The following is a 22,595-nucleotide window of genomic DNA, read 5'->3' as shown; positions in this document are numbered from 1 at the left end:
AACCAAGATTCTCTTGTTCCTTCCTGCTGATACATCTAAGACCATTTAAAATACTGCATTTTCAACAGTTTCACTGACGGGAAGCCATAATGGGGTGGTGGTGAGGAGGATATGAAGATTATATAGTACAAATAACTTATGAAATTGGTTCTGTTGGCATATATCAAGTCTCTAACAAATAATAAACAGCAAAGGAGATCTAGAAAAGCATAAAAAATTATCTGACTGTACCTTTTGATTATACAGTATTGTAACTCTGCCATAATTCTTCTACATACTGAGTAAACCATTAATGATGAAGATTAATAGTCTGTTTCGTGAACAAAAATGCTATTAAATCACAGAATGAAAAAGTAGAACACCACTGCTCTTCATTTTTAGGTTTTTTTAATTAATCTATACTTATGTTACTTAGACTTACTAACTGATGAAACATTTACTTGTAGCTGTAGTTTATAATAACAAAAAAATCCTCCATATTCTGCAATTTATGAGAATTAAATCTTAAAGGCCTTTTTTCCTCAACAAAAGAACAAATAAAAGCTAAAAGTTTCTTTTAGCTGCTTCAAAAATGCAGGCAGCAAATTTATAATGGAAACTCAGATACCAGGATAAAAACAAAACAATAAGCAAGACTACAACCCTAAATAACATGCTGCAGACCATCATTGTTTCATTTTGAAATTATTTAGGAAGCTACCAACTGGCTAACATTCTAACCTCAACATACTTAAAGACTGCCATCACAATTCCACTTCAGCGAGGTACTGCATAACAGTCCTGTTTAACAAGCACATATTTAACAACTTAACAAATTCCCATCCTTATTAAGCAGAAGAAAACAGTCATTGTAAAATGAAAAGTTACATTCATATCCATTTATTTTCTCTCCATACTGTTGAGATTTTATTGTTCATTTTCTCTATTTACTTACATGAGACCTTGACTCTCGGGGCAGCAATGAATACAGAGTCTGTCTGTTACGGTTATGGGCATCAAAATCCACAAATATAACAGACCAGGAACAGCCCTGTAAATGCAAATTTGTTTAAAGAGAAGCGAAGAAAGGTTGGCATATCATGGTGAAACTAACTAGCTCTTTGTTCTACCAATGGTAGTACTCTGGTAGCTGGCAATTTTAATCAGGAAATGAACAATATATATTTAAAATATTTTGAGAAAAGAACTTGAAATTCTAAACAAAATTAGCTGTCTTTGTCCACTACTGATTATGAAATGCGTCATGTATCATTATGACACTCAAGCCATAATGTCTTCCATTACTTCTTGATCAGCAATGGCTGTACTGAGGTAAAACAAAAAAGTAGTTTTCCCTCCCTGTGATTGTGGAAATGTTCCAAGTGGAGACGTTGAATATTTCATTGAATGTGCTAGAATACAAATAATTGGATATTCACTTGAGGTATCACTTTGGAAAAGAACTTTGGTAGCAAATAAACATGATTTGCCTTTTGGTTGTTCTGTTGCACTTCATTACTTTTAAGCACAAGCTCACTTTGCAGAAAAATAAAAAAATGTGGCAAAAAAAAAAAAAGCACGTGAAGAACAAAAGTGTTCATGTCTTTATATTGGATGGCACAACCTAAATAAAACATGCATTTAGATTATAGAAAAGATTATTTTCTAGATGTTTTTATTGGGATTTTAAAAGAAGCAATCTGTCTCCAAGATTTGGTTTCTAATCAAATTTCAGTAAGAAAATTACCTCAAATTTTAATCATGCATTTAAGGAGTCCATTTCAGCCACCTTACTACACAATTATGTGTAACTAAGCTAACACACAGCTTGATGCATAAGCCTATTTTACACAAAAGAACATATGTGTAAGAGGATTAGTTCTTTACATACTCATTTTCATTGCAGATACAGTGAAAGGATGCATGCACCATCTCTAAGACATTCTCAAGCCATTCCTCTAAGCAGCACCCAGTTTTGTCAGTGCTACCAGGAGAGGGAGGGAGGGAGTAAGAGCGTTTTTGCCATAGCAGTGACCAAAATCTGGACTTGTAACAAAACTTTCATGGATTTCTATCAAAAAATAACTAAACTAAGCGAAGAAGCAAGTCAGAATGTTAATTTTCTGAGGTTATGTAAGCTGAAAGACAGTCAGATCACACTGCCTCCTAAATATAAAGAATCATGCCCACTTTAACAGTTCTTCCATACCAACCAGTTGTGACAATACAATAATTTTGGGATGTGGCTACAGTCATTGCACAATTGAGAGTAATTAAAGAACTCCTACGCTAGAATAATACATATAGTATATAAACTACTTAATCTAAATTTATAAATATTGTTTCAGATATGCACAATAGACTGGGAATAAATTTAAGAAATTTAGCATAGGATATTGAAGTGAACTAATGAGAAACTAAACAAAGAGACAATTTATCTGTTACATTAAAAATAAATGTGTAAAACATCTTTTGCTGATGAAGCAGTTAGGCTTATACCTTGACTGTATTCTTAAAATTCTCACTTTCTATGAAACAGCATAAATTCTAGGATAATGAAGACAAAAATGAATACCATTATAAAAACATGAGCTCCTCTTTACATTAAAGTATGTAAAATTCTGAGCACATTAAAAGCCAATTCTTTGTTCTTTATTGTACCTAGCACCTAAAAATTACACCAAGAGATGAATTAGAATTATTTGAGTATAAATTAAACAGTGCATTTCTACATTAAAAAATAATTTCGATCTGTTACAGAAATACTTTGTTTTTATTTACTGCTTCTATAATTTTGGTATTTTGGGAGAGAAAAAAAAACAACAGAATAATTCAATGTGATTATCTACCAGTAAGTGAGCATCGAGTCTTCTCTGAATACAACCACAAATGCACAGGGAAACTTCCCTGTCCTGAGATACACAAATGTACAACATACATGCACATATGAAAGACGGATACAGTAACATGCATTTATATTTATTAGGTTCCACAGCATGAGTGGAAAAATCTGCATGGAAAAGCTGAACAGCCTGTAGTTCCCAGTGATGATTTATGCAGGTTGTACTACTGTAGATGCAGATGCAAACAAGTCCCTCCTGAGGAGCTCAGCAGGATTTCTCAAAGCTATTGAAACACAGCTGGAGCTAAGCACAAAGGCAGACTGCTGCTGACTGAAGGTCAAAATGGTTTCTGCTTATGCAAAATATCTTTGGAATAAATTTACAGAGCATTTAAACTGGTTTTGCTTCAGCAATTTATCCATCCATTTTAGAATTTAGTAAAATATTTGAAAAAAAAAAAAAAAAAAAAACAAGCAGCCACATTTACTGGTGCTTGAAATTGCTGGGAAAGTAAAAGTTGCAGATAAATGTTGCTACTGTTATACTGACAATGTATATATATATATATATCATGTCTGATCACTACTTAAGATCCTTATTAGCTCCTAGTTCTTAATGTGTAAAATCAGCTTTTAGGAAAAGAAAACCAACACCAAAACACATGAATGGACATCTTAAAAAAAAAATTATAGCAGGTGCCACAAAGCATGTAAGCATCAGAAATGCTCATTTAGAAGAATCACTTCTTTTACGCCACAAAAGAAGACAAAAGAATCTGACAATAATAGGTGCTACAGCTTTTCATCAACAACATGATTTAAAACACAACACTTTTCATCTCAGGCATTAGAATAGCTCTAAAAATTCCTAGTCAAAACAGGCTTCTTTATTTGTGCATTTATTTCTGTGACTGTGCTATTAAGAAAGTAATTTCTGACCGCTATAAGAAAAGCTTGTGCAACTGACTTTTTTTTTTTCAGATTTTCAAGAAAAAGGAAAAATTTTAAAAACCCTCAATTTTATTACCTGATTTCCAAAGAGATTGAAACCATTAATTGCTTCCAAAGCTGCTTTTGCCAATCCCACAGAGCTGAGGAGAAATAAACAAACAAATTAATAGAGCAAACTATGCATATTGTAATTCAAGTCCAGGCTAATTTAATATGCTTGACAGTTTTCAGAGCTATCATTTTTTCTTGATTTAAATTGTGTGCTTCATCTCTCTTTTAATAAATTGATGATGAAGTAAGGCTTGAGTTATTTCATGGCTTTTTTGAAAACTACTTTTCAGCGTCTTTATCATCAAATGCCAGAGACCATCTGGAAAACCTCTTCTGCTCTCACTTTGCTACTGGACATCTGGCATCACGTATTTCAAGACCTCGTTAACAACGTACCAACAGAACATTTACCTAATCACAATTTTCAATTCAGGTGTCAGGCATTAAACTTGTAATATTTAAAATAACTTTTCAATATAATAACTCGTTGATCTGGATTCACAAAAGGAGGAACGTCTGATTCCAAATGTACCATGAGGATTGACTAACCATGACTCGTGACAAGTAAATCCATAATAACAATTCATGATAACTTCTGTGCATATAGGCTTTTAAACAGGTTTCAAAGGAAAAATATCACTGCATGATCTTTTTCAGGGACTAAGGTAAGGCTTCTAGTTTTCTGATTTCTGTCTTCTCTAAGGTTGAGTGTGACATTAGTCTTTTTTCAAGTGTCAGGGCCCTTTGTAGATGATTGCGATTTCTCATGCATTATCAAGAACTTGGCAATCATAGCTTGCATTTGTCCCAGATGCACATTTGGAGCAGAGGAACCTGAAATTAACCTGAAGAAATTATACTTTCAGTTTGCTGAATGCACTAGTAAATTCACCTAAACAAAACATCATTTGTAATTCTCTGTATCTCAAATTATGCTCTCAGTAAAATACTTGAGGATAAACTCTAGGGATCTAGAGCAACCTACTCTAGGGAACCTGCTTTAGCAGGGCGGTTGGACAAGATGATCTCTAGAGGACCCATCCAACCCCTGTAAAACACTAAAATTTGCATAGTCTTAGCAATTGCTAACGAAAATGCATCTTACAGAAAAATCTTCAAAGAACCTTACACATCTTTAATCCTCCTCCCATTCACAATTTCCCACTTCCATCCAAAAACTTTGCAGTTGATTTGGAACATCAAACACTACCAGCAATGTTAAAAAAAAAAAACACACACACAAGGAATAACAACACTATAGCAACTCTACAGCAAAACAACACCTATACTAGTACACTAGAGATGTGCAAGAACATGTTTTTTGGATTTGGAATGTGGGAATACTGCACTTTGGCAACTTCATTATTCCCACAGTCAAACTGGGGGATGCAAAGACATTTTGCAGATGCCTGGAGAGCTGCTTGATCAGATGGTTATAGGACAAATTAATTTTTCAGAAGTTCAGCCATATGGGAAGGGGACTACACTATAATAAAAGCTGTTAAAAATCTTGTCTCTGAATCAGTAAAAGACATCAATTTACACATATCAGTGAAGACCTGAGTTCACAGAGTGCTTTGCTATTTATCTTATTATTATCTTTATTTATACTATTTGCTATTTACTATTAGAAGTGTTTTGAAATGTATTTAGATAGAATATTAAGACCGTCTAAAGACATAAAACATACACATCTTGTGACAAATGCCACAATTTGCAATCATTATCCACGGGCTTTGTATTATATAATAGCTTCTTTAAAAAGAATGTCACTTTCAATTAAATATGAGAATTAACTTCTAATTCTGAACACAAATACAGGTTCTGTGAGTTTCTAAGTCCAGAAGTCAAGCATTCAGAACACTGAAATTTAAGTGATTCATTCTCAACCCACAACCACTGAGGAAACATAAATACCATGCATGGTCAGCCTCAATACTTTCTAATCACTTCTTGAATTATGTTCTCAGAGATTGCTTAGTAGATACGCCACAGAAATAGCACAAAGAAAGCATAAAGAATATTTTACCATAGCCAGGAGTTTCCTCCACAATACCTAATTACATCTTTTTACACCTACTGATCTTCCGTTATTTTTATGTTTTTGAGACCTTTATTGACCAGAAAAATTTGTCTGCTGGTTCCCTACATTAAAGCAGAGTACAAACATGTACACTAGGAAAGACAAATAGGGGCTATATCTATTTTGGACGATCAAAGTTTACTTCTTAAAAAAAAAATCTCTGTACTTCCTTTCGTGCCAGCTCAGTGATCTGTTAGATTGGCCTATCAATCTCATAAAGCTTCTCCCGCAGAAAAACTGACCTACAAATGCCAGTCTAGATTAAGACAAAACAACATGCCCATTTCCATCTGGCTAGAAAATGTCTCTCCAGTTTTCCCCTCAAGGAACTTCACATATTGAATAATCAGGAAGCTACAAACAGTACAAGATGTAGGAGTTTCAGAGTTCCTTTTGCTAATTTGTATGAGATGAGATGGGGAAGGAGATACATAATTCTCCACATGAAGACTTTAGTAGTCTGGATAATTTAATAGACACAAGAGGGGTAAAAAACAACGAGCGAATAAAACAAATTATATAACTACAATATATACTCCAATATCTTGGAGTATTCAGTTCTCATACCGGTACTACAGCTTTATAAAGGTCCTGAAAAAACATACCCAATTAATTGTTCTACTGCAGTGGCATCACTATATTTACAGTTAGAAACATACATCTGTACTGAACTAATAAAAATTAATTAGAAATGAGGAACATGGATTCATATGGCAACACCTTTAAACGCTGAAAAAAAAGATGCTTTATTTTCAAGCCCATGATAACTATGACAATCAACAACAGGTACAGTCACTTTTATAATTGCTCAAAAAAAAAAAAAAATCAAGAAAACAGTATTCATGCTACAAAAAACAGATATACAGCATATGGGCAATTCCTCTAGAATCAAGTGGATCATTCTAATATTTAAATTTTAACATTAAAACAGTAAGAACATGCTTGGTATTATATGGGGTGGGGTAAGGATACAGTTACTTCTACAGTCTGAAGAACATTCTTTTGGAAATAAACTGTGCACTAACCTATACTTCACAGTGTACAGTGACTTCCTCCCAACATGGCAGAGATGAGAAAATCTAAACCCATGATTCAATACATACTTAAATCAGCGAATTCCTAGGCACTTTTGTGAATTTGATCTACTGCACGTGGCCTGTACATAATTTTCAGAATGATACACATGCAGCTGCACATAATTATTGTAATTTGAATACTCAAACAGCTAAGTATCTATGTGATTAATTCAGTATGCACATGATGATGAAATTATACTTCACATTTTTCCAAAATACATCTTGGTCTTTAGAGAACATTAATTTAGTCACTTTTCATGAACCTTTACCTTCATTTCCTATCCATTTCCTGAAAAGGTGCCAACAGTTATTTTGCATTGTTTGTTTTTGTTTCTTTGGTTTTTTATTGCTTAACTCATTACATCAATTCTTTTTTATTCATAGCACATTCACTCCTTTTATCTGAAAGCACTACATCCTCCCATTTACCTTGAATGTAGCTCTGGGCAGCCATTGTTGTATTTGCTTCCTCTTTCCCAGACACCAAAGTCAGGTACACGATAGGCTCTTTCCACACAGAACACAAGATTTTGAATGAAGGAAACCTATGAGGGGAAAGAAAAAAAAAAAAAAGGCTCAAGAAAACTGAAGCGTATTTTCTGTTGTTCACTTTCTCAGAAAGACAGATTTGCTTCTATCCAAAATTTCTTTCAAAGTTTTGATGCTCCCAAGTTCAGATATTCTCTGTAAAAATGGTTTTCAGTCACTGAACATTAAAATCTGTCTCCAATCTGGTGGCAATGTGATTTATGTGGAAGCCCCTACAGAGCCAGGGACAAAAATGATTTCATATTCAAGACACATATTTGAAGAGCTCCAAAAAGGTGGCAGTTTGATCTTTTAAATCAGATTTCTCCTAAAAATAACTTCAGAGAGCAAGATAAATTAAATCCTTCAAAATGAGGGCACAAATCTTTATGCTACTCCTTAACTCATATGATATGCTGAAAGTTCTACTAAATTAGCTGTAGATAATAATATATATTTATGCAAATTCAAACACACTCCTTTAATAACAAAAATAGAACCGGAACCAATTTATTCTAATTAAAATCCCTTCTTGGATCAACATGTTTCAACTGAATATTCAGGTTACACAACTATAGCTGGGGACTCAGTTAAGCAGACACTTTTTCCTCATTTACGCTATTAAAAGAGACAAACATCTGAGTTGTAGAAACACTGAAATGTTGAAAGGCACTGGCTCCCAGTTTTAAGTAACCTGCACATCTGTTTTGTCTTTTTCTCTATTATTTTCTTTAAATCTTAAAATGTTACTACTTTATGCACTCTTTATGCTAACACCAATCCCCCAGTGATATATAACATTCCAAACTTCCTTGCCTCTATGTATCGTATCACTGCTAAAACAGTGGGATGCTTATAAGTAATTATTTACACACAAGTCTTTTCATAGCTACTACTTTCAAGGAAACAGACTATCTCAGTCTTATGCCCAGTAATGTTCTTTCCAACAATTTAGCATTTGGCTGTATTAAAATGACTTTTGTTTGAATTAAGCTAGAACACTCAGTGACTCAGTGTGGGGCTTCTCTTATTAGTGTCATTAAGCATCACTATAAAACCTTGCTGATAACTTTCCACCAGTGATACTGCTCAGAACTTCAGAGAAAAATGATCAGTTAGATATGTTATGAGACTAACTAGGAGCTTCCAAATAGCAGATTTATGGAAAAGGAAGGAGCAGGTAACTAAAGGGGAAGAAAATGTTTCCAAATGAAACCTTCATAGAACAATTATTCTTATCATGGATATGTACATTTTATAACCAAGTCAGTGCTAAAACACTTACAGAAGTTACGGATTGCATATTAAGCTTATTTATCCATAAGTCAAGTATGTGAAGAGCAAGGTGTAATAAAGAATATGAATGAAGCATCGAAGAATGCAAATACTGTTATTTTTTATACATAGGTGTTTCAATCAAGTTCACTCACTGGCACAGTCATATGCTGCTCTCTTTGCTATGGATGCAAAAATGAGACTGAATTAATTTTTCAACTACACACAGATGCAACTAGAGGATAACTCATTGATAGCTGCAGCGCCTGACAACAAGCAGCCTAGTATACAATGATTTCCTCATAAGCCAAGAGTTCTGTGTATAAACATATCCTTGCAGACAGCCTGCCAAAAATCCACCATCTGTCAGCACCTTCCACGATGCTAGCACTGGCTCAAAACCCACTCTAGGAAAAGAAAGACTAAATAACATCATGCAATTCACAGCAGAATTAAAAAAAAATTGAACACAGATTTCAAAGTAAAAGCATATGCACTATTTAATCTACAAAAGATATTATGGCAATTCATGAAATCTTAACTGTTCTTTTAAATACCAAAGTAAGCAATGAACGAGTGCTCAAAGAAAAACATTTCTATAAAGCAATGGCTGAAGTACACCACTGTACAGCACTGACTGCAACTCCTTGAAACTGCTATGTAGGAAGAATTGACAGGCACATACAATTCCCATTGCAGTACTCTTCCATTCCGTTGTTACTCTCTTCATCATTCTCGAAAATAATAGGATTAAGCAATTAAGAAAACAGCAGTGTGCTCTAAGGTTTGGTCAGTTCTATCCTGTTGTGTCCTCAGGACTTACTTTAAATATTATGTTGAAAAACAGCATAAACCAAGTAGGCAAAAACATAGATACTAATTCCTAGAAAAGAACCTCAGCTAGAAATAACAACTTTGAGCAAAGAGGAATCTGATAAGGTTCAACAAGAGCAAATTCAGAGTCCTGCACCATGGGAGGAATGACCACATGCATCAGTACAGGTTAGGAGCTGACCTGCTGGAAAGGAGCTCTGCGGAGAAGGGCCCGGGTATCCTGGTGTGTAACAAGGTGACTGTGAGCCAGCAGTGTGTCCCTGCAGCCAAGAAGGCCAATTATATCCTGAGGTGCATTAAAAAGAGTGTGGCCAGGATGTCAAAGGAGGTCATCCTTCCTCTCTACTCTGCCCTGATGAGGCCATACCTGGAGTACTGTGCCCAGCTCTTCACTCCTTAGCTCAAGAATAAAACTTCTGGAGAGCGTCCAGCGGAGGGATACAAAGATGACTGGGGCCTGAAGCAACTCCCTTATGAGGAAAGGCTGAGGGACTGTTCAGCCTGGAGAAGTGAAGACTGAAGGAGGATCTCATTAATGCTTATAAATATCTAATCAGTGAGTGTCAAAACAATGAGGCCAGGTTATTTTTGGTGGTGCCCAGAGACAGGAACAAGAAGCAATGGAAACAAATTGGAACACAGAAAGTTCCATAAAAATATGATAATAAACTTCTTTACTTTGAGAGTGACAGAGCACTGGAACAGGCTGCAAGGGGAGGCTGTGGAGTCTCCTCTGGAGATATTCAAAACCCACCTGGACACTTTCCTGCTCAACCTACCATAGGGAAACTACTTTAGCAGGGGGCTGAATGAGATAACCTCCAGAGGTCCCTTCCAACCCTCATGAGTCTGTGATTCCATTTCTTCTTTAAACAGTTCTGAAGACTTTGCTAATGAAGTATGTTGGCAAACAGCAGTAAGCTGTAGAACCATTAAAAATTATTATCTCTCTACTGTAATTTGAGCTGAAAGGTGGAGATAGCTCTTACTCTGCTGGACCATTAAATGTGAGTGACAGGTAACATCTTTCATTCTCCTGTTCAGCAGAAAGTAGATCTAAAAGCCGCTGCTACTTAACTAAAGTAATTTTTGTTAATTTGATTTTGTCCCACCTACTGGTGAGTCCAAATTCTCCAAATGCAAGGAATCATATGCAGCATAACGGTTCCTTCATGATCAAAATTTTTTAGCTTTTCAACACTTGTTAGGTAGTATTTGATTGTTTCAAACATACAACCCTTCCTTTATTTCTACTTTTTTCAGTAATCACTGCTGCCCATCGTTATCCTGATCATTGCCTACTACTCTGCCAACATCTGTTTATGCATGTATTTTACGAGAACGGTGATGCCCTGTTAACATAAAGATGCTATTTCACTGACAAGCGGGAAGTCATTGATTACATTCATGCAGTGCACCAGCAAAATAATATTCATTCAGAAAAAAATGGAACAGAAAAAGGTGGGGGTTTTTTGTGTTCAATAAAGAACTTGAAAATCTGGAAGATAATTTATAAGTTTTATTCACAGGAAAATTTTCATGCACTAGAACTGACAGTGAACTTCCTATTCCACGTTAATTATTCTCAAAAAGCTCAATTATGGAACATGAGATCCCATGAATCCATCCTTTTAAAGACAACATCACTTTTCCAATGAATTATTCAAACATTTCAGAGGGCTGCAGCACCTCTCCTATGAAGAAAATCTGAGATAACTGAGCTTGTTCAGTCTTGTGAAGAGAAGGCTCCAGGGAGATCTCACAGAAGCCTTCCAGTACTTGAAAAGAGCTTAGAAGCAAGAGGGAGATCGACTTTTTCCATTTTCTGATAGTGATAGGACAAGAGTGAATGGTTTTAAACTAAAAGAAGGGAGATTTAGATTAGATATTATGTGGATTTTCTTTCACTCAGAGGGTGGTGAGGCATTGGCATGGACTGCCCAGAAAAGCTGTGGGTGCCTCATCTCTGGAGGCGTTCAAAGCTAGGTCTAACCAGGCCCTGGGCAGCCTGATCTGGTGAATGGCAGCCCTGACCACAGTACAGGGTTGGAACTAAATTAAGGTCCTTTGCAGCCCAAACCATTACATGATTCTATGAAAAATACCTTACTTGTGTATTTGCTTTTCTAGCTGTTAGCCATTGTTGGACTTAAACATGTTGGAGCCACATGTTCTCTGAAAGAACACATAGGACAGAATGTTTACAGAAGATTAATGATCAGAAACCATCCTAAGCTCTTCCATGCAAATTTCACAATTGCTTCAAAGTTACTTAGCAATCTTATCTTACTTTCATAAAGCTGAGCCTTCCAACTCACCACGGAATTCTGACTTTCAAAGAGACAGGCACGCCGAAGATATATGTAAAATTATTCATGAGTGGCAATAAATATAATTTCCATTCTTCTTATACATTACCATTGCCCAAGAAAACTTAACTGGGTGGGTTTTTTTGTTCGTTTGTTTTTATGTTTTTGGGTTTTAAAAACAAAACAAACAAACAAAACCAAAAACCCACAAGCCAAAAGAGGCAAACGTGCAGTTTAGGTGATTTCTTTTTATGTTGTAAAGAAAACGTATCTGCAATAGGTGTGAAAACTTATTTCAATTTTGGAAAAAGAAGCAATAAAAGGAAGACATTTCCTTTTCAAACATTAAAAAAAAAAAATATATATATATATATATATCTCTATCTAAGAACTATTCAGTCAGGTAGCCTAAGCCTGAACTGATACTATATCACAACTGTAACTTCTACAGGTAACAACATAAAAGAGTTTTGTTGTTGTTGTTTAATTAAATGCTGGAAGCAGTGCATTCTGAGGACTTAGATAGCCATAGTTCTATGCATTCATGAATTAAAAATCATGGATTTTCTTCTTCTGGGCTTCTTTTGATACATTTTCACACAGATTACTAGAGTAGATCCCAACAAAACACAAACATCCTGACATTGAAGTGAAGAATATCCACTGAAAGGAGACAGTAGACAATGCTCTTATTTTCTGAAGATTTTGTAATTAAATGAAAATGTCTAGAAGATAATATAATTTACATGTCAAGCTAAATAAATGAGTAATTATATATTCTGCTTCCTCACAGATATAAGAGCAACTGTGAAAAAATAATACAAAGCTATCACATGATCTAAGGTTGTCATGAGAGAGGAGGTAAGTTGCATCTCTTAGTTTCATCTAAAGAGAAGTCATTTATGAACATTTATGTTATAGAAATTTAATTTAATGAGGACCAATAAAAAAAGAAAATATCTACAGTATATTTCCAGAACAACTACTTCAGAGTTGGCAATGACAAGTTAAAGCATGCTATAAGATCAGAAATCATTTTGTACCTCATCTGTGTTGTAGATAATCTGCAGCCCCGAAGAGATCATCTCAACCAAGTAGAGAAGAAATAATGACACAGCATTTATCTGAAGTAATTAAAGACAGAACGGAAACAATAATTATGTTTACTGGAGTCAAACAAAAAAGTTAAATGCAAACTCACTAATAAAGATGGCACTGGTACAACACAGGATTAGTTTTGGTTCTTCAAAAATATTATCCTAATTGTATAACCAAGATGTTATAATCACAATATAATTGTGTATAATCAATAGATATCAAGATGTTATAATCGCAATATAATCAAGAGAGTAAGGCAAAGCAGACAACGATCACAAAAAGAGAATAAGTGGAAGAGCTTACCCTTGGGTTGAGCTCACCAGAAGATACCAAAAAAGGGGATCTCCAGGAGAGATCCTTCCCCTCTGGTAGCCAGCTCTTAAATAGGTCCAGGAGGGGGGGAGCCTGGCTCCACCCCTTCCGGCAGCACAGGTGAATTGCCTTCAGCTGTGCTCCTCTGGCTGACTCATGGCTCACCTCAGGTGATTAATCAGAGGTTCAGGCCGTGATTCAGCAGTTCCCATACACCTAATATATCAATTATCCTATATAAATTGATGTGATAACAATAAAAAAAGTGAAACAACTGAATTATTTATATTGTAAAAAATAAAATACTTTTTACTGTGGAATAATGCTTTGACTGATAGCAAGTCATATCAGTCATAAGTTGCTCAAGTTTACATATGTGGCAATTCACCAAAGGCAAGAAACGTATCAAACAGAACAAACAGCACATCTAAAAAACAGGTCACTTTATCCATAACTGGATCTTTAGCATTATCACATGACAGAAGTATAATTGTAACATTCACAATCTGATGACCTTTATGTAAAACTTTTGTTTTGTTGCAATACATGACACTTACTCCTAACAATAATTACCTTCAATAGCCGTACTGGACGAGCATTATGTTTGTTTACCATGAATCAAAGTAAGAGTCTATCAATGACTCAAAGTAAGACTGCTTTTATTACACAGAACTACAACAAAATTGAGAACCTCTAAATCTTCAATACAGAAGTGTACCTTACTTCAGTGAGATATAAAAACACAACTTCAGTATATGAAATTTTGAGTAACTATCCAGAATATAAATTGAATTCTCATCATAAATCAATCAGATTAATAATATCTTTCAGATTCTATAAGCTCCAAAAGATTTAAAGACCACTAACTTCAGTTTCTTAATACAATCTGAGAAGCATCAAGTACAGCAACATTGGCTGGCCAGCTACTTAGCATTCTCCTTTCTTTCCCACAGTTACCCTCTGACTGCTAGAGATCTCCAGATGACAGAAGGAAATGTGCATTCATATAAAATTGATAATAATAATAATAATGATAATAATAATAATAATAATAATAAAAAAATAGATTCATTACACAACACTTCCCAGGTCCCAAAACTGTTGTTTCCTGCTACAGATAAAAAAAAAAAAACAACAAAAATGCCAGATATGTCAAAATGCCAACTTAGGGTAACTCCCAAATTCATTCTTCTCGGAACTTAAGTTTTCTGAACCCAATACCTCTACTATATTTTGGTGATGTTGGCACCAGGAAATTAAATAATTATCAACTTACTGTCACTTGAGAATAATTTCAGTAGCGGTTTCTGACTTAAGAATACATAGGTTTATGGGAACACAAAAGGACATAGTTAAGAATGCAAAAAGGGGTCTGAAGGTAAGAAGAAAAAAAGTAAATCAACGCTTCAGAAAATTGAAGACAACTGCACAATGAATAGAGCAGTTAGACAATGAATCTGAGTAGAAACCACTGCACAAAATAATAAGCAACAAATCTGTAACTAGACAAAGCAGTGGACAGTATCCATTAAATCTTTGCTATGAATGAAAATTGCTCAGACTTATGGACAATTAAACTGGGAATGTTAAAATAAAAATTAAGAATTCAATGCAAAAATCACACTAAATTTTTCATTTTCCTGACTATTACAAATACTTAAATATTTAATATTTTAATAAAGGATTACTTACTGACAGCTGTCATTTGGTCTCAAAAAGCAGTCTCATTAAAAGGAAACAACCATTCACCTCCAAACTCCCACAGGTATTTCACTACCTTGTGACCAAAATATACCACTGACCCATATCTGAAAACAGTCTGTCCTTTTCATGAAAAGATGCAGAAAGAAATTCAATGTTACAATGGTAACACATCTAACTCAAATCTAAACAAATTCGGAGATGCTCCATCATGAAGGAATTGAGAGTATCATTATTAAAGGTCATCTAGACTTTCATTTACACATGTGCACACACGCTTTACCTGAAGATGACCATATTCATTATGGGAGAAGACTTCATCTCCAGTATGTGCATTGAAAACAGAATGAAGACATGCAGAGGGTTTGGGGTCCTGCTTAAACTGCTGAACCTAAAAGTGAATTAAGACCATAAACATAAAAACAAAGTCAATGATTTCTGTCTGCTTGACAACTGCAAATTCACTATACATATAACTCAGGTGTTTCGAAATTTACTTATATGTGCATCAAGCTATGTGAACTTAGAAATTACAATCCCAATATATATCAGAACCTACATTATACATAAAGTCGACATATAGTGGAACAAAATTTTTCTAATTTATTTTGTTTTAATAGAACAATTATCTTATAGGAAACTCCAGATGCTTATTTATCTTTATTTTCAGGTCAAACACCTCACTGTAAAAGGGCTGAAACTTTTACTAGAAAACATGCTGAAGTATGTCATGTCTACTTTGAAGTCACAGAACTGAAATGTGCTTACAGGATACTGTCTCATAAGCTTCCAGGTGATTCATCAGCTCTCCTTAGGCAATGTATCATGCATTCCATACTCTCCCATATGTGGGGGCGACTCCTCTTCCTCACTTGTCTTTCCTAAAATGCCTGTATCCATCCATCACGTGGATGGATACACAGTTACATGAGCTATCCCACTATGCTTCTGCGATTCCACTGAGATCACAGCCCAAGACCTACACACTCTTATCACTGTTCCTGTTTCTTCCCCACAGTGCAGTGAATGGGCACTTCTGGGAGACATCCAAGCACACTTATTTCTCATTAAGGGCATGAAAGCTTTCCCCTCCATAACGCTGTCCCAAAGGTACCTCCTTATTCACATACATACACTTGGAGCCATTCCACTTGAGCTGATTGCTACATGCCCTCTCTTTACAGCACTCTGGGCCCTTTACCTGCCTAGCATCACTGACCACTTCCTCACTTGACTGCAAAGAACTTTCTCTCTCCCTTAAGACTTTGGTATAAAGCTGCTCTTGCTGGAGGTCGAGAGTCCAAAACTTACATTGGGAATAACAATTAGCATTTTTATGAAACATAATCCATACAACTGAATAAGTCCTGTTGTACCATTTTATGATATTATGCCTCTTAAACTAAAAATAATTTAAAAATAAGTTTATTTGGTGTATGAATGGTGAGATTCTTAGGGAGCATCTGAAAAGCACTGCTGACAGTTCAAAAAGAAGACAAAGATCACAGACGAAAAATAGTACCCCAGATCATAACAACTATAACTCATGGGCACTATCACTGGACCTCAGAATTAGCCACTCAGGTAGTAATTAACTACTGCATTCCTTTTCTAATACAAGAGATTAACAATAAAGGAGTGAAATAAGAACTACAATGGTCTTACAATTAGTTTTGCTTCCTGTCTGGAATGTCAGAGTGTAAGATAAGAAAGGCAGAGAAAAGAAATCTTCCCAGAGAATGAAGGTAATGAAAGAATATCCTTCTCTGTACTTCCTCAAGGCATGCTATGCAGCAGTTCTTTCAATTACTCTAACCAGAATGGACAGCAGCTAGATCCTGTTTCATGACATTTCCCACGCTGACCCGACCTTTATGGAACATACCTTTCCACCAGAAAAAAATACACAGCATACAGTGTAGGGCCCAGTAGAATAAGTGATATCGTATGGAGTTATCATGTCTAGTCAGGGAGCATATTCAATGCATTTCAGCTTATAAGTCAAGTTCATTAGCAATAAAAGACAACATCTGCAATTTCTCTTACAAGTAGCATAACGTATAGAGTCTTAGTCACACCTCACCATTTGGGTATATATAGCTCATGATATTAAAAACTACCATTCCTTAGAATGAGGTCAGCACATACAAAGCCCCTCAGATAAAATCAAATTTGAATTATGTCTGTCAGGTAACTGAGATAGCTTATTACTACACAGCAGGAAAAGGAAACCTTTTACAGTAATGAAAGTGAAAAATGACAACCAGTACATCAACAATTTGACTGCTGTGTTAATTTAATACTTATTAATCATAAATGCATTTATCCTCAAAACAAACTGCTCCATGTAAAAGAGAAAAGTAACAGCTTGAATGTAACAGGATCAATTTAGGTCAAGATTACTTAACGATCTGAGACTACAAGGAAAATGGAAAAAATATGTCAGCATAAGTGCCGCTGGTAACATGGCTGATTTCTTACTATTATTACCACTACTGACACATGCCTACAGATTTTACATTCCAGTTTGTGTACTTATAAGCAATGGGAACTTCACAGTAACGTGAAAATGACTTTTAATAACAGTTTAAACTCAGTGACATGCAACTTAAAATAATTACACAGAATACATATATTTAACTATCTGTAGCATTACTGCTAAGCTAATTACACAAAACTAAACCACTACATCTAAATTTTGACAAGGAGAAGCCTTGTATGCTGACAAGAGGATTACAGGCTGAATACATACATACACAAATTGTAACTGCATTATAACATAAATAAATTAGTATTTCCTCGTTCACTTTGGATTACTGAATTTACAGTATTACATCAAATAAGACTGCTGAAGAAAGCAGCCCAAATAATCCTAATGATCATGTATGTAATGGAAAAAATGCAATAACAAAGTTAACAGTCCAAAGAACCTCTCTAACCTTAGCTAAATGAAATTCTGTATCTTTTCACTCAATAAATCAAAAGGCATTAAACAAAAAATCCCACAGTACAAGCAACCTAATGTTTAAATGAGGTAAATAACTACAAAATGAACCCCAAGAGGTTTCAAATATGCCTTGCTGTTCAATCCCTTTGCAAAATTCTTGTTTCTTTTGTTTCCTAGAACAATGCAAACCTGGCAAAAAAGAAGCAGCTGTTCTTTACTGGACCACACAGTAATATTACATTTTCCTTTTGAATTTTATCTATATTTAGGAGTTAGCATTTACAGCTTAATTAATCCCTTAGAATTAAGCGAGTGCTTCCGTCCACACCACAGTATTTTACCTTATCGGCCTGACGCATGTAGCAGTAGAGAATTCCTCTCATACACTTTATAGCAGAATGCTCCAGTTCATGAGTTCTTCCCTTGTCATCATCAATACGCCTGGTTAAGAGAGATAACTCATAAAACAAATTGGAAATGCATTAGGAAAATAAAAGGCACATTAGTGCTTTGGAAAATTAAGTACTTAATTAACGCTGTCTGGTGCCTTCACTCATATCAACATACTTATAGCCCTACCCATCCTTTTGTCACTAAAGAAAAATTAAAATCTGTATTTTTAGGTTATGTTGCAACTTCCACAAACATTCGTATTTCAAAAAGGCACAAAGGAAAGAAAACACCCTGAAGTTATTATAACATTTCAAGTCAGTGTTCTTTGAGAAATCCAAAACGTAAAAGGACTTTCAATTCTGCAACGCATCTGCCATTCATAACTTAGCACTTATCATGTTAAACTACAGCTATGCATGCAAGTTCTGAAAGTTACCTACACAATGTCCAGAAATGTGCCAAAACACCTCAGTTACTTGATACCATGAAATAAAATAATACTGGCAATTGTTACATCACTGAAGACACACTAAAAACAACACCAACCTGAAACTATTTTAACAAGAAAGGCACTGTGGGTAAACAAGCCTGATGATTGTGTTCACTGGTTAGCCTTCCCCAGCTCTTGATTTCTGACAGAGTTTCTCATAGTGAAAATTAGGTTTTCTCACATACTATACTTAAGAAAGCATTTCTCTGATTCAAATATGCAAAGTACCATAATTTGCATGCTGATATTTCTCTGCCCATTTTATGCATAGGAACCATATCTTTTCCCATCATCAGGAACACAACAGCAGCTTACACTGAAGTTTTGCTACCTATGCTGAAAATTTGAAAGTTAGAGGTAACGTAAAAAATCGCGCATATCCAACATGCTACTTAAATGATAATCCTAGATATAAAATATGTACTTCCTTTCAATTATGAAGCTCACATCAGAGGGTATAGGGGAAACAACAAATTAAAACATAACAAAACAAACAGGGAAACTTTTTGTTCAGCAGTAAGATTTATTCTCTATATTACTATAAATCCAAAGAGCAGTAAAAAGCACAAAAGGCTCTCAAGTCCTCATGTAACAACTTACATTTGTCTTCTTTTATTCACAACAGCAGCACTTGTTTTCATAACAGGTTCTTAGGAGTTTAGCTTTTATTGAACACTACCAGTAGCATGAGTCAAGCAGAGATTTTGGTTTGGTACTCCATGCAGAATGCCACGTAAGCCTTGTATCTTGGCCCATTTTGGATTTTAGCCATACACTTAATTTCAGTCATCAACTTTTGCCCATCAAAGGAAATTCACAGTGCAGCAGTGATGCCCAGGGCCTTGTTCCAAGCGTAAATGGAAGTAAAATAAATGACTTGTCCTGCTACTTTTCCCTTCCTTCAAACTGCAACACATTTTATTTATTATCTTCTCTGATTCTACAAATTGGGAATTCAAGCCCAAATAACTCAAGCAATGCTATGCCATGTTTCTTTCCACAAAGCCCTTTCAGCTGCTTAAAATTCAGAACCGCCACTTCTGCCCCTTTTATTCTTCCTTCTCAAATTTTCCTGTTTTTTTTTTTTCATTTACAAATGCTTTTATTTCACCCAAAGAAAGAGTAATTGAAAGAAAGATGCAAAGATTTCAATATAATGGAAATGAATAACAATTATGCTTTCTGAATATTAATTGCCTCATTTTTGGCCTTTTCAAAAGTAAACACAGACTCGAACTTACAAAGATTTACGTCTTCTGTTTCAAAAAGCTTTATTCTGAAACAACATTTCCTAGGACACAATTTTTAACAAATGTTTTTTTCACATTAATGTCTCAGGTATAGAATCTCAAGTAACAAACAGAGACAAAAAAAGAAACTCAAAACCTTTTTTCCTGCTAAGTAGATCAGGTTTACTACAACAGTAGCAGCTCATACTATTTCTGGCACTACTTCAGTAAAATATACCAGAATTTTGTTAAAGAGCATGATTATTACCTCACCATTAGATGGTAACTAAAAGAGAAAAAAAGGAAATTACTCAATATTTGCACACTATCATCTTTGTTCCAAACGCTACATTTGAGCTGCCTATATATGCTTGAGAGGTTGAGGAAGCAAGGTTAGAGACAATGAACACTTCCTTAACGTTCAGGTAGAACTGGTGATACAACTCTCCCATTAAGACAAATCACGTTATTCATTTCCAGAACCTTTTAATAAGTAACTGCAATGTTAACTGTGAAGCCCCTTGTATTTTATGGTGCCTTCACTCCCGCATATCCTCCACTTCCTCAACAAATGTAACAAGTTATTCTTATGATTTACATCTTGTTTTGTAGTCCCCAATCCTGGAGGTGCTCAAGATCACGTTGGATGGGGCCCTGTGCAGCCTGATGTGGAAGGTGGAAGACTATTCATGGCAGGGGAGTTAGAACTGGATGGGCTTTAAAGGCCCCTTCCAACCCAAGCCATTCTATGATAATCTTTTAAAATATTCCCAGTGTACTGCACAACCAAAAGTAATATGGCAGAGATGTTAACTTAGAAGTTATTCACCTGTAAGCAAGGGCTAATGCCCAGGAGCACGCAGCACAGTAAAGATTGTCATGTACTTTTGCCTTTCGGTTATCTCCATATGTCTTTGTAGGAAACAGACCTGTGGTTGGGCTTTGATGAAGCAATAGTGTGGCCTTAACTGGAAAAAAGGAAAAAGAAATAATAGCGTTAACAATGATGTTCCTTCCAGTTCCTGCATGTGAATAGATCAAGATGGGATAAGTTACAGCAAGCAAAATATAAAGTTCAGGAGAGACACAAAAACCTTTTTTATGCTGCTTGGACAGTCAGATTCTAACTTCTTACAGAAAAAATAAAAAATAATCATCTAATAATCTATGACTATTTCTATAGCAAAAACCACTCTGTACAGAATCTCTCCAACAAAATTCTCTCCCTGACTAGCACACAATAATAAGCTACCATTTTATCACTGTTACATCCAAAAGAATCTTAATTCACTCTTAAAGCTGGGACTGGATTTTCAATATGAATTTTTTGTTTTCAACAAAAAGCACAATTCTGGCCAACCAGTTTTGCTTCTTTCAAACTCCAAGAGAAATTTAGGAAACTATCCCCAGCAGGAACAAAGTAGCAGTGATAATTGGCATGTAAATATCAATTCCAATTCATACCTGGGGTTAGCTGAAGCACTTAAAGATATGAGCAGATTACTTAAATCCCCTCCCCATCTCAGCCTATCAGATGATACTCTGAATTTATTTTACTGTTTGGCAAATGCAGATGATAATTTTGATAAATCATGACTTGTAAATACTGTTCAAGTAATGCATAAAATACATGTATTATACTATCATGGCAAACTTACGAGAAATTGTAATGACAGAACCCTTTGCTTTTCAGAAAGCAGAAATCCTTATTAGAAATTGCATATACCACTTCAACATAAAGCTGCTTACTGTTATAATCTTAATTGTAAAAACTTTCACAAGTTGCAGAGAAAATCTGTCAAGGTAGGAATAACTCTTAATCAATTTTTTACTTACCAATTCTGTAGTAATGATCTAATTTATCCCACAAACTTTCCCCCTCTGCTTTAGGAAGGTTAATACTTTTAAGTGGCTCATAAATTGAACCTAAAGAAAGAAAAGAAAAAAAAACAGATAAAAATTAGTTACATAATTTCTATTACTAAACTACAATATGATTTTTCATGTTAATTAAGCAAAGGCCCAATTCATCTAATTTCAATTGAAACAGAAAATAAGTCATTTCTATAATTTCACAGAACCTAAGATTTCCATCTACATTCTTTCTTCAGTACCTGTCCACACAAACTCTGTGTCCAAGTGGATCCCCAATGCCTCTTATATTTAACTGGAGCAAATGCTACACAAACATATATTTAATTGTTAGAGACAGCATATTAAATGTCAAGAGTTTCCTAAGAACCTTAATTTCTTAGATCTCTCTTTGCAGTGTCTCATACATAGACTACTCCCTATTTGTACCTGACAACGTAGTGGAAGGATAAATTTCTTAAAAATTGCTGAGGTAAACCATTTCCAGCTTCTAAAGTTAAGAGTGACATAACCTTCCATAAATCACTGTGGCTTTATTCAGTGTTCTAGATGGCAAGAACTCCCACAGAGTCATTTGTAACAGGAAGAATGACAATTTCCCCTTTCCGGACTGCACGCTGCCTTT

General features: G+C 35.1%; 1 protein-coding gene across 6 annotated transcripts in view; it reads right to left on the bottom strand.

Moving 5' to 3' along the window:
- The window catches only part of PHKB (phosphorylase kinase regulatory subunit beta), a 68,540-nt gene that overhangs the window by 37,968 nt on the left and 7,977 nt on the right, over positions 1-22,595 (bottom strand). For all 6 annotated transcript variants that reach the window (XM_048958745.1, XM_048958744.1, XM_048958746.1 and 3 more), the window contains 8 exons: positions 21,935-22,024; positions 20,928-21,066; positions 18,328-18,427; positions 15,323-15,430; positions 12,972-13,052; positions 7,412-7,527; positions 3,849-3,912; positions 935-1,030 (listed from right to left, as the gene is read on the bottom strand). In XM_048958745.1, coding sequence (XP_048814702.1) covers positions 935-1,030; positions 3,849-3,912; positions 7,412-7,527; positions 12,972-13,052; positions 15,323-15,430; positions 18,328-18,427; positions 20,928-21,066; positions 21,935-22,024 — 794 coding nt within the window. The remainder of the gene's footprint in view (positions 1-934; positions 1,031-3,848; positions 3,913-7,411; positions 7,528-12,971; positions 13,053-15,322; positions 15,431-18,327; positions 18,428-20,927; positions 21,067-21,934; positions 22,025-22,595) is intronic.

The sequence above is a fragment of the Lagopus muta genome, chromosome 12 (genome assembly GCF_023343835.1).
Source record: "Lagopus muta isolate bLagMut1 chromosome 12, bLagMut1 primary, whole genome shotgun sequence".
Taxonomy (NCBI): Eukaryota; Metazoa; Chordata; class Aves; order Galliformes; family Phasianidae; genus Lagopus; species Lagopus muta.
The sequence above is the reverse complement of the archived record's forward strand: the minus strand, read 5'-3'. Positions and strand labels throughout refer to the sequence as shown.